Genomic DNA, 11,903 nt, shown 5'->3' with positions numbered 1-11,903 from the left:
CAAGTATGCTTTCAAATCAAATGAAATTAAACTAGAAGTCAACTACAGAAAGATAGCTGGGAAATCTCAAAGTAACTGGAGATTAAATAGCACACTTCTACAAACAATCTATTCCTGGTCAACAAGAGATTCTGACTTCTAGGACCTCATAGGCTCTCACTTTTCTGCTGCTCTTCTCAGGAAAAGCCATCCTATTAAGTCTCTTCCCTCTCAATGGAAACAAGAGTACGGTGCTTAGCTCCCTGTCCCAGAATGTATGACTCATCCCCAGAGCTCTCCCTATGGCAGAAAAGACTCTAATCCACTTAGAAGCATTCAAGACATTTCCTATCAGTTTAAGGTGTAGAGAAAGGTGGTTCTCAAGTGTCCTTCCCGTGGCCTCTGAAATCCATACCTATATAAAGGATTGAAAGCATAATATCATAATATTGTGCTTAGGGTCACTGGACTTAAAACCTCCCAAATGTGGATTTGAATCCCTTGTCCATCAATGACTAGCTGTGTGACCTTAAGCAAGTCACCACCTCTCTGAGTCTCAGTGTCATCACCTGTAAAATGAGGATAATATTAGTACCTTCTTCATTGTGTTGCGGTGATAATTAAATGAGCTGATGCATCTAAAGGATTTAGCACAGTGCCTGGAACATAGCAAGTGTCCTGTAAATGATACCTAATAGTAGATCCTATATACTGTATTCCCTGAACCTCCTATGGGCCTAGCCCTATGTTAGTGTTGCCATAGAGGGGGGAGACAAGAAAAAGAAGCATTATAAACCCTTCTCTCAAAGAGTTCAATATTTGGATAGAAAGTAAAAATATTTCATGTAAAACAGTCAGTGAACAGACTGGGACAGGGAATATCTAAGTGAGAAGGGCACGGGTCAGGGTTGGCAACTTAAGAAAGAACTTTCCAGAGAAGGAGCAACTGAAAGAACAGTAAGGATGTGAATAAATAAAGGGAAGTTGGAGAGGAGTATGCTATCTAAAGAGCACAAAAGAGCAAGGTTTATGGAGTTAAACTGGAATCTGAGTTTTCTAGGGGCTGGTGAGACTAGCCTGGAAGAAATGGAGGGTGAGTCAGAAGAGCAGATTACAACAGAACCAAAGCATGCAAAGGCATTGAAAGGCAGCTATAAAGACCTGGGATCATAAAGGTCCTAAACATTAGAATCCTGAAATCATTGAATCCTGGGTCATGGAGCCCAGGAACCATATAGCAAATGAATTCTAGAGCTCTAAAAACATGGAGCTTGAACCTTTTAGACCATCAGCATCCAATATGACTTTCGTGATGACAGAAATGACCTAAAATTCTGTGCTATCTCATATAGTAGCCACTGGCAACATGTGGCTATTGAACACTTGAAATGTGGCTACTGCAAGTAAAGAATTAAATGTTTAAATTTTTCTTTAATTTTAGCTAGTTTATATTCAAATATAAGTAGCTACATGTGACTATTATTAGCTACCATATTAAACAGTGCAGTTCAATGCCTTGGAACCCGTATTTTCACCTGAGAATTCTAGATTCACAGAGTCCTGCAGTCAGAGGGTCTTAAAACCATATAACACTTAGATTTTAATGCCTTGTGTAGAAAAAGCCTTTCAATCTCATAGACCTCAAGTCTTGTCCCATTCCCTTCATTTCATCCATATCCCACAGACTAAAAAGGCCATGAATGTGATCCTCAGTGACCTTCGAGCCAATGACTACTTCAACATCATATCCTTTTCTGACACAATTAATGTCTGGAAAGCTGGAGGCTCTATCCAGGCCACCATCCAGAATGTCCACAGTGCCAAGGACTACCTGCATCGCATGGAAGCCGATGGTTGTAAGTGTTAGATCTGCCCACCCAAATGGGCAGGCTGTGGTGATATGGGAAATTCCTGAAACCCTCTCTTCATTCCCCCATCCTCCTCAACTCTCACAGTGCCTGAAATATCAAGACTACATTTCACACAAATATGGTCCTTTGTCCTCTGTGTTCTCCCATCACCCTTTCCTTGTAGAAAGAGCACAGCTGATTCTCCATGTGTCTTAGGACACATTTCTTTTTGGCCTCAGTTTCCTCCTCTTTAAAGCAAACACTTGAAAGAATTTGCTAAACTTTCTTCAAATCAATAATCTAGATATTTATTTCCAAGCATTTGAGAAAGCTGCTGCCCTGATTCTAGCTTTTGAGCAATCATCTCCGACAACTACTGAATTCTTCTCTATCCACTGCCTCCTGTCAACTCTGTCCTTTCTTCCCCTGTAGCAAGAGGAAGGCAGGGGGTGGGGGGTGCTATCCTTGGGAACCTGCCAGTCTCGCTGGGGAATGAGACATCTCCCCCCTCGACCCTGCACCACCAAGGAAACAAACAAAGAACAGTGTGAGACAGAGAATGATAAAAGCCAAGGACATGTGGGCCTCAATGTCAGACCTCAGCAAGTCTGGGTGGGAGTGGAGAAGTTGAGAAGGAGAAACAGTGGATACTGCCTGAGCAAAGATAAGGAGCTGCGAGCCTGGGAGGTTGGTGAGGTGCCCAGTTTGTCTGCAATGGGGGTAGAAGTGACCAGAGAAGATGGTCTCACAATATATTCCCCAATTAGGGACCGACATCAACTCAGCTCTGCTGGCAGCTGCTTCAGTGCTGAACCATAGCAACCAGGAGCCTGGGAGGGGCCCCAGTGTGGGGAGGATCCCTCTTATCATCTTCCTGACAGATGGGGAGCCCACGGCTGGCGTGACGACCCCCAGTGTGATTCTCTCCAATGTCCGTCAGGCAGTAGGCCACAGGGTATCCCTTTTCAGCTTGGCCTTTGGGGATGATGCAGACTTTACACTGCTGCGCCGCCTGTCCCTGGAAAACCGGGGAATAGCCCGGCGCATATATGAGGACACTGATGCGGCCCTACAGCTGGAGGGTCTCTATGAGGAGATCTCCATGCCTCTGCTGGCAGATGTGCGTCTGAACTACCTGGGCGGCTTGGTTGGGGCCTCCCCTTGGGCCGTTTTCCCCAATTACTTTGGTGGCTCAGAGCTGGTGGTGGCAGGACAGGTACAGCCAGGCAAACAGGAACTGGGCATCCACCTGGCAGCCCGTGGCCCCAAGGATCAGCTTCTTGTGGCCTGCCACAGTGAAGGGGCCACCAACAACAGCCAGAAGACCTTTGGTTGCCCAGGGGAGCCAGCCCCCAATGTGGCCCACTTCATCCGCCGCCTCTGGGCCTATGTCACCATTGGAGAGTTGCTGGACGCACGCTTCCAAGCTCGTGACACCACCATTCGCCACCTGCTGGCTGCCAAAGTCCTCAACCTGTCCCTTGAATACAACTTTGTCACACCTCTGACTTCGCTGGTCATGGTGCAACCCAAGGAGGCCAGTGAGGAGACCAGGAGACACACCTCCACCTCTGCTGGGCCAGACACCATAATGCCCTCATCCAGCAGCAGGCATGGCCTAGGGATAAGCACAGCTCAGCCAGCCTTGGTGCCCAAGGTCATCTCCCCCAAATCAAGGCCTGTGAAACCAAAGTTCTACTTATCCTCAACTACTACTGCCTCTACCAAGAAGATGCTAAGTTCCAAAGAGTTGCAGCCATTGGAAGAGAGCCCTCATACCCTATCAACGCCTACATACCCAAAGGCCAAAACTCCAGCACAACAGGATTCTGGCACCTTGGCCCAGGCAACTCTCAGGACAAAACCTACCGTTCTTGTGCCCTCAAATTCTGGTACTCTGTTGCCTCTGAAGCTCAGCACTCTATTACACCAGAATCCTGATATATTACCCATGAACTCCAAGACACAAGTCCCACCTCTGAAACCTGGCATCCCAGCCTTGCCGAAAGCTGACACTGTGAAACATGTTACTCCACTGCATTCCAGACCTGGTGCTCCATCACACCCCCAACTTGGGACACTCACATCACAGTCACCTAAAGGCCTGCCACAGTCAAAACCTGTAGTCTCTACACTTCAAGTTCCCAAGTACCCACCACACAGCAGACTTAGGGTTCCTGCTCCCAAGACCCGAAACAACATGCCACACCCCAGGCCTAGAATCCTCATTTCCAAGACCCCTAAAGTCTCATTATCTCTTAAACCAAGTGCCCCACCACACCAAATTTCCACAAGCATATCAATTTCCAAGCCTGAGACCCCAAATCCCCATATGCCCCAAACCCCACTACCTCCTAGACCTGACAGACCAAGGCCCCCACTTCCCGAGAGCCTAAGCATGTTTCCAAATACAATCTCAAGTTCCACAGGTCCCAGTAGTACCACAACCACCTCTGTCCTTGGAGAACCCCTCCCCATGCCTTTTACTCCCACTCTGCCCCCTGGAAGGTTCTGGCATCAGCATGATCTGCTCCCGGGTCCCCAGAGGACCAGACAAGTTCTGGGACCATCTAGGCCAGGAGTTCCAACAATGAGCCTACTCAACAGCTCCAGGCCTACATCAGAAGGCAGCCCTCCAAACCTGCCAATCTTGCTGCCTTCTAGCGTCCTCCCTGAGGCCATCAGTCTGCTCCTTCTCCCGGAGGAGCTACAGCTGCTGTCTGAATCAATGGTGGAATCCAAGTTCGTGGAGTCCTTGAACCCACCAGTTTTCTATACCTTCCTCACTCCTGATGAAGATGGTGAGTGCCATGGGTGAGAGGTCGAGCCATGAGGGTGAGGTATGAATGGACAGTACTAGGAGCTGGGAATCTACAAGGCTTATGTAGACTCCAGTGATGGGACAGCTGCTTCCTTGCTTGATTGCTTGCTTGCTTTGGGACTTTGGACCAGTTACTTAACTTATCTGGGCCTCAGTATACATGCATGGAATTAGAGGCCTTGGGAGAGGAGGAGTGTTGAGACTGGGAAGGCTGAACAGAAACAAATTGGCCAAGGGTTAGCTTTGACATTTGCTTTGTTCGACAAGAGAATTGCTGATGCTTCCCAAGCAGGGGAGGAATGCATCATTGGACAAGGCAGGTCTTATTGGTTTTTCTGTGCTCTGTGAATAGTCCTGCTTAATGACAGGGGTAGAAGAATTGGGGAAGATAATTAAAATTATCTTTAATTTCCAAAAAAATATGAAATAATAAGTTAACATTTGTCAGCTCTTCCTATGCACAAGTACTGCTCTGCATATTGTACTTGTCCCTCATTTAATCCTCACAAGAAACTGTTGACATCTTCATTTTACACGTGAGGAGAATGAAGCACAGAGAGGTAAAATAAGTTTCTCAATGTCACACAGCTAGTCAGAGAGTTGAACTCATACAATCTGGTCACAGAATGAATGTGATTCACCACTCCAGTATCCTGCCTTCCTAAGAGAAGGAGTGACATTTCCTAGGTGACCTTATAGGGCAGGATTAGAACATATTGAGGGTGCCTAAATCACAGGGATGCAAATTTGGGTATGACATCCTCTACATGCCTCTCTCCTCAGACACCCCTCCAATATCCTATACACCCTCAGTTATTGACAATGCTACCTCTAATATATTTACCAAATCCATCCACTTCCCACCACCCCAAATGTCACTGTGCTATAGCAAACCACCATTGTGTCTCACCTAGAAAACTGTTCCAGCCTCCTCACTGGTTTCCCCGCTTCCTCTCCTGTCCTGCTACAGGCCAATCTCTCCCAGCAGCCAAAGGGATCCTTTAAAGACACAAATCACTTCATGCCCCTTCCCTACTTAAAATCCCTCAAGGGTTTCCCATCACACTTAGAATGAAGTTAAAAGTCCTCTTCATGGCCAACAGGCTCTGTGTGATCTGCTCCCTACCCCCATTCCTCTATGACCTCACCCTCTCCCACCCATTCTCTGAACTCCAGCCCCACTGGTCTCTACTTTGCTCCTCCAATGAACACCCTACCCCATCTTCACCCAGGGACTTTTTTCAAGCTACTCTCTCTGCTTCATAATCACCTGACCTGCTTTGTCCTACCCCTTCCTGCTGCCCTCATCCCTTCCATTACCCTTCAAACTCCAGCTCATGCCTTAGATCTCAGCTCAGATCTCCTTACCCACCCTCCCCCAAGCAGGCTACTTCAGGTCTCTGTTTAATTCCTTCGGTCACCCCATTATTTTTTTCTAATAACATTTATCACCATTTGTGATAAATTATGATTTCATTCATGTCTGCCACCCCCTACTAAACTATGAGCTTCGCCAGGTCAGAAACTATGTCTCTAGTTTTCAACACCATATACCTGATACCTAAGCAATGCCTGAATGAATGAATGGACAAATGAATGTATAAATGCTATAAGGAAGAACTTTGAACATATCTGAGCTTGAAAGATTAAGAGGCTGTGGAGAGCATAAGGTCCCAGTCGTGGAGATGGGCAGGTCAGCCTGCAGAGCCAGTGAGGGCTCTCCTTGTCAGAGGATTGTGAGCTTTTGCCCTGGGAATTTGAAGGGTTTTCTTATTTCTTTTGTGCTTGGCAGGAAGTCCAAACTGGGATGGCGATTCTGAGGAGATCCTGGGAGGAGCTGGAGGCAGCATGGAATCTCAAGGAAGTTCTGTGGGGTTAGCAAAAGGTGAGCAAGGAGCTCCCCTGACAAAGATCCCCTGAGCCTTCATTTCCATTCCACTAGAATTCTTATTGACATTGTGGGAGCCCAGAGGGAGGTAATGTATTAGTTTTCTATTGTTGTGTAACATTTACCACAAATTTAGTGGCTTAAAACAACACCAATTAATAATCTCACAGTTCTGTAAGTCAGTAGTCTAGAAATAGCTTAGTTAGATTCTCTGCTCAGGGTCTCACAAGACTGAAATCAAGGTGTCTGTCACACTGAGCTCTCATCCTCTTCCACACTCATTCACATTGTTAGCAGAATTTAGTTATTTGTGTTGCTGGGACTGAGGTCCCTGTTTACTTGCTGGCTGTTGGCTGGAGGATCGCTGTCAGCTGCTAGAGGTTACCTGGGGCCACTCTCAGTACCTAGAAATCTCCTGCATTCCTTGCCATGTAGTTCCCCTCCATCTTCAAAAGCAGCCATGGAGCATTCCCCTAATGCCAAACCCTTCTCACATTTTAAATTTCTCTGACACCTCTATCTCTGACCTCTAGATGCAAATTTTAAGGGCTTACATGAATAGGTCAGCCCCACCTGGATAATATACTCTTCATAAGGTCAATAAGGTCACATGAAACAACCTATTTCTGGGAGGATATTTCATGATATTCACAGCTCTGGGGATTTTACAGAATGTGTACACCAAGGGATCCTGGGGGCCATCTTAGAATTCTATCTATCACAGGCAGAGAGCAAGAGAAAATAGCATTTGGGCTGGCCTTGAAGGATAACTAGAAATTCATCCCTGGTAGTTAAGGGAAAGGAAAACATTCCAGGTGGCAGGAAAAACAGGAGTAAAGGGTCCCTAGGAAGAGAAGGTAGGACACTCATAACAATAGTTTGGTTGGGCTAGAGCCTAAAGACTGGAGAGCTAGGCAGGGACTAGATTTCAGAAAAGCCTTAAATGCTGAACACAGGAATTTGGCCTTTATCTGGGAGGAGGTCCCAGAATTCCTAGCGATGTGATAGATTAGTCCCTTCCCAACACAGTCTCTCTCTCCTTTGCAGGCACATTACCTAGCATCTTCACCTTCTCCTCCTCAGGTAAGCCAGTCACCCCCATGGCTTCCCTCTTTGAGTACAGGGCAGCTTGTGCACTGGGACTGGGGCTGGGGAAATAGACATAACCTCTTCCCTTTCTCTCCTCTCTCTTCCCCTCTCCCTTCCATTTATTCCTTCAACTTTAGACTTGTATCTTCTGCCTTGCAGTGGACGGGGACCCCCACTTTGTGATCCAAATCCCACACTCAGAAGAGAAGATCTGCTTCACACTGAATGGGCACCCTGGGGACTTGCTGCAGCTCATAGAGGACCCAAAGGCAGGTACAAGCCCTAAGAACTCCATCCCCATACACCACAGCTGGATATATCCATGTCAATACCCCTAGATATTTGTGGGCTAATACCCCAGACACATAGAAATGCACCTCACTAACACATGGTAACACACAAGAACACACCAAGACACACATGAAAACACACGTGAATACACTCAAACACCAAGATACTCACAGATAAACACACAAAAGGGCATAGAGTAAACTCACACAAATATGATGGAACTTCAAAAAGGTTGTGGTAAAATGGAATTAAACGATAAAAAATTAAAAACATAAACATTATTTCTCAACATAAGTTCCATCAAATACAAGATAAGCAAGGATAGCAGTCATTTAGTCCATCCATAAAGAACTGAGGGTCTGGGAATTTAACCATGTTAATGCAGTATTTTATACATTATTTTAATATGAAGAAAACTGGGTGCCCTTTAAAGATTGTTTAAGATCAGGAAGCAAAAATAAGTCAGAAGGAGCCAAATCAGGACTGTAAGGTTGATGCCTAATGATTTCCCATCAAAACTCTTGAAAAATTGCCCTTGTTTGATGAGAGAAATGAGCAGAAGGATTGTCATGTGGAGAAGAATTCTCTGGTGAGGCTTTCCCAGGCATTTTTCTACTAAAGTTTTGGCTAACTTTCTCAAAGCATTCTCATAATAAGCAGATATTATCATGCTTTGGCCCTCCAGAATGTCAACTAGTAAAATGTCTTAAGCATCTCCAAAAACCAGTTGCCATGACCTTTGCTCTTGACAAGTCTGCTTTTGCTTTGACTGAACCACTTCTACCTCTTGGTAGCCATTGCTTTGATTGTGCTTTTGTCTTCAGGATCATACCAATCATACTGATAAAGCCATGTTTCACTTTCTGTTATGCTTCTTTGAGGGAATGCTTTAGGATCTTGATCCCACTTGTTTAAAGTTTTCATTGAAAGCTCTGCTCTTGTCTGCAGGTGATCTGGGTGCATCTGGTGATGGTTGTGGCACCTGTCGAGTTGAAAGTTTACTCAACTTTAATTTTTCAGTCAGAATTGTGTAAGCTGAACCAACTGAGATGTCTATGGTGTTGGCTATTGTTTCCACTGTTAATTGCCAGTTCTCTTCAATTAGAGCATGAACAAGATGAATTTTTCCTCGCAAATTGATGTAGATGGTCTGCAGCTGCAGGCTTCTTCATCTTCAACATTGTCTCATCCCTTCTTAAAATGAGTTATCCATTTGTAAAGTGTTGCTTTCTTTAGGACATTGTCCTTATAAACTTTTCATAAAACACCAATAATTTTACCATTCTTGCACCCAAGCTTCACCATAAATTGTTCTTCCTTCAATTTTAGCAGAGTTCATGCTGCTCTGATAGGCGCTCTTTTCAAACTGATGTCTTGTCCTTCTCAATGCTTCAAACTAGATCTGGTTCATCCGTGTTGTAACAAATTAGTTTATTTTGGTGCAAAAAATTTTGAAATCCATGCATAGTTTTTCATAAAATGCATTTTCCATGAACTTTTTGAAGACTCCTCATACACACTGTGGTGTACATATTTTGACACTCCTTCCACCCACAAATATGCAAATATGCACCTAGACACATGATGACACACAATACATGCCCAGATATACACAATGACATGCACATCAACACACTTGGGCATACAAGCACTGAATACCCCCAGGTTAATCCCAATTTCCAGGAATTCAACACATACAGGCAGCAAACATACTCTGTTACTTTAGTTATATGAAAAACACTGATGCATGGAAATACCCACCAAACCAAACAATGACACAAATCCAGTGCACACACACTGACACTCCAGATACACATCAGTACACACCAACACATAACCAGGTACACACAACATACACTATTGCACAAAGACATATAACACCAACATATCCAGAGGCACATACATAAACATATAACCAAATATATGCACTCTAACATACCATCTTCTCCAAACATGCAGATGTACTGATATGCCCAGAGTTACTCATATGAACATAATCAAACACACACATTACACACTCAGAGGCAAACACACATATATATGCAAACAACCACACTGGGGTAAGCATGTGCACACATACTACATGCCCCCACCCCACACACTGCTCAGGAAGCAGCAGCCAGGTGGACCATGGTAAAAGTAGTTCTATCAGGAGCTGGCCCTCTAGCAACAAATCTGCACTACTTCATCTGCCCATGCTGTGGGTGACCATGTAAACGACCATGCAAAAGCCCCCACTCCAGGCCCACACTCCCCTCCTTCCAGGGCTGCACGTGAGTGGGAAGCTGCTTGGCGCACCACCAAGGCCGGGCCACAAGGACCAGACTCGCACCTACTTCCAGATCATCACAGTCACTACAGACAAACCCCGGGCCTACGCTATCACCATCAGCCGCAGTTCTATATCTTTGCGAGGTGAGGGTACCTTGCGCCTGTCCTGGGACCGACCTGCCCTACTGAAGAGGCCCCATCTGGAGCTCTATGTGGCTGCTGCAGCCCGCCTTACCCTCCGCCTTGGGCCCTACCTTGAGTTCCTAGTCCTCCGGCACCGCTACAGACATCCCAGTACCCTGCAACTACCCCACCTGGGGTTCTATGTGGCCAATGGCTCAGGCCTCAGCCCCTCAGCCCGTGGCCTGATAGGTAAGTGCAGCTGAGGCTGAGAGGGGCCAGGGAGCACCAGCCCCCAAAAAGACTCTGTCAGGGTGAAAGGCACCTATACCCCCAACCAAGAAGAGGAATCAGAGACAGGCTTTTCCCTCGGGGAGCTCCTCATCTTGACAGAGGACAGACCCAGATATGGATACTGAACACAGGAGGGGATCATTGCTGGACAGAAAGCTGCCCAGGGAGCTAGAGAAAACCAGAGTGGGGGAACTTGCCCAGCCTCAGAGCTCAAGAAAGACCTCCTAGAGGAGGTAGACACACCCACACTGAGTCTGAAAGGCTAAACAAGAGTGGAGGAAAGGAACAGAAGTTGGAGGAAAAGGAGTTGAGTTGTCAGAGTTGAATGCTAGGATGAGGAATTGGGCTTTATCCTGAAAGCAATGAGGAGCCATGAAGGGTTATAAGCAGAAGAGAGACACAGTCATATCTGGGTGTTACAAAGATCCCTCTGGAGACAGCTATGAAAGGAGGTTGCAGAATGCCAGGCTGTAGGTCAGGAGACACTGGCAGAACCTGAGGCAGAGGCTCACATCAAAGAGTGACAGTGGGTTGAACAGATATTTTTACCTCCTCTGGGTCTCCTCCCTCCTCTTGTTTCCTTCTTTCTAATCTTCCCTGTCTTCTCCTCCAAGCCTGGTTGTCCCCTTTTCTCTGCCATCTCATCCACTTTGGCTCCCTACTTCCATATTACACTCCAGCCCCATCCGGCTCCTGCACAGTTCCCACAATGCCCAGCCTCTTCCCTCCTCTGGTCCTTTGCTGCCCCTCCTTCTTCCTCCTTTAAATCCCTCTGGATTTCCTGCTGAGCTTCCTTGCAGATCTCTAAGCAGGGACTCAGGCCACCTCCCTGACTAGCACTGCATCTCTCTCCCTCAGGGCAGTTCCAGCACGCAGACATCCGACTGGTGACAGGACCTATGGGGCCATGCTTACAAAGGCACCATGGCCCAGATGTGCCTGTGATTCTAGGCAAGAGGCTGCTGAAGGACTCACCAAGGCTGCTGCCCCGCTGGGCTTCCTGCTGGCTGGTGAAGCGCTCTCATGTAGAGCTGCTTCTGGGCCACCCCTACCTCTCCTATGTCCTGTGACGGCTTCTGAATTCCAGAGCCAGGAGACCCGAATTTGGGAGATCTGGAAACCAGGGCATGGGGTGAGCCAGGGACAGAGACCCAAGGACATGAAAGCACACACAGGGACACACAGACTCACGCATGTTCTAAGGAACACATATACCAGCATATAAAAATACATAGGCATGCAGAGACATAGAGTCAGGGACTCCTGAATCTTCATTGTCCTTTCCCTGACTCCTATGGCA

General features: G+C 46.5%; 1 protein-coding gene across 1 annotated transcript in view; it reads left to right on the top strand.

Annotated features, from left to right (window-relative positions):
• The window catches only part of ITIH6 (inter-alpha-trypsin inhibitor heavy chain family, member 6), a 44,459-nt gene extending 32,786 nt beyond the window's left edge, over window positions 1-11,673 (top strand). The window contains exons 7-13 of the mRNA XM_011946578.1: window positions 1,664-1,835; window positions 2,597-4,630; window positions 6,443-6,535; window positions 7,586-7,621; window positions 7,787-7,900; window positions 10,184-10,561; window positions 11,462-11,673. Coding sequence (XP_011801968.1) covers window positions 1,664-1,835; window positions 2,597-4,630; window positions 6,443-6,535; window positions 7,586-7,621; window positions 7,787-7,900; window positions 10,184-10,561; window positions 11,462-11,673 — 3,039 coding nt within the window. The remainder of the gene's footprint in view (window positions 1-1,663; window positions 1,836-2,596; window positions 4,631-6,442; window positions 6,536-7,585; window positions 7,622-7,786; window positions 7,901-10,183; window positions 10,562-11,461) is intronic.
• The last annotated feature ends 230 nt before the right edge of the window (window positions 11,674-11,903 follow it).

This window comes from Colobus angolensis, unplaced genomic scaffold (genome assembly GCF_000951035.1).
Source record: "Colobus angolensis palliatus isolate OR3802 unplaced genomic scaffold, Cang.pa_1.0 Scaffold250, whole genome shotgun sequence".
Classification (NCBI taxonomy): Eukaryota; Metazoa; Chordata; class Mammalia; order Primates; family Cercopithecidae; genus Colobus; species Colobus angolensis.
Note: the sequence above shows the minus strand (reverse complement) of the source record. Positions and strands in the feature narration are given on the sequence as shown.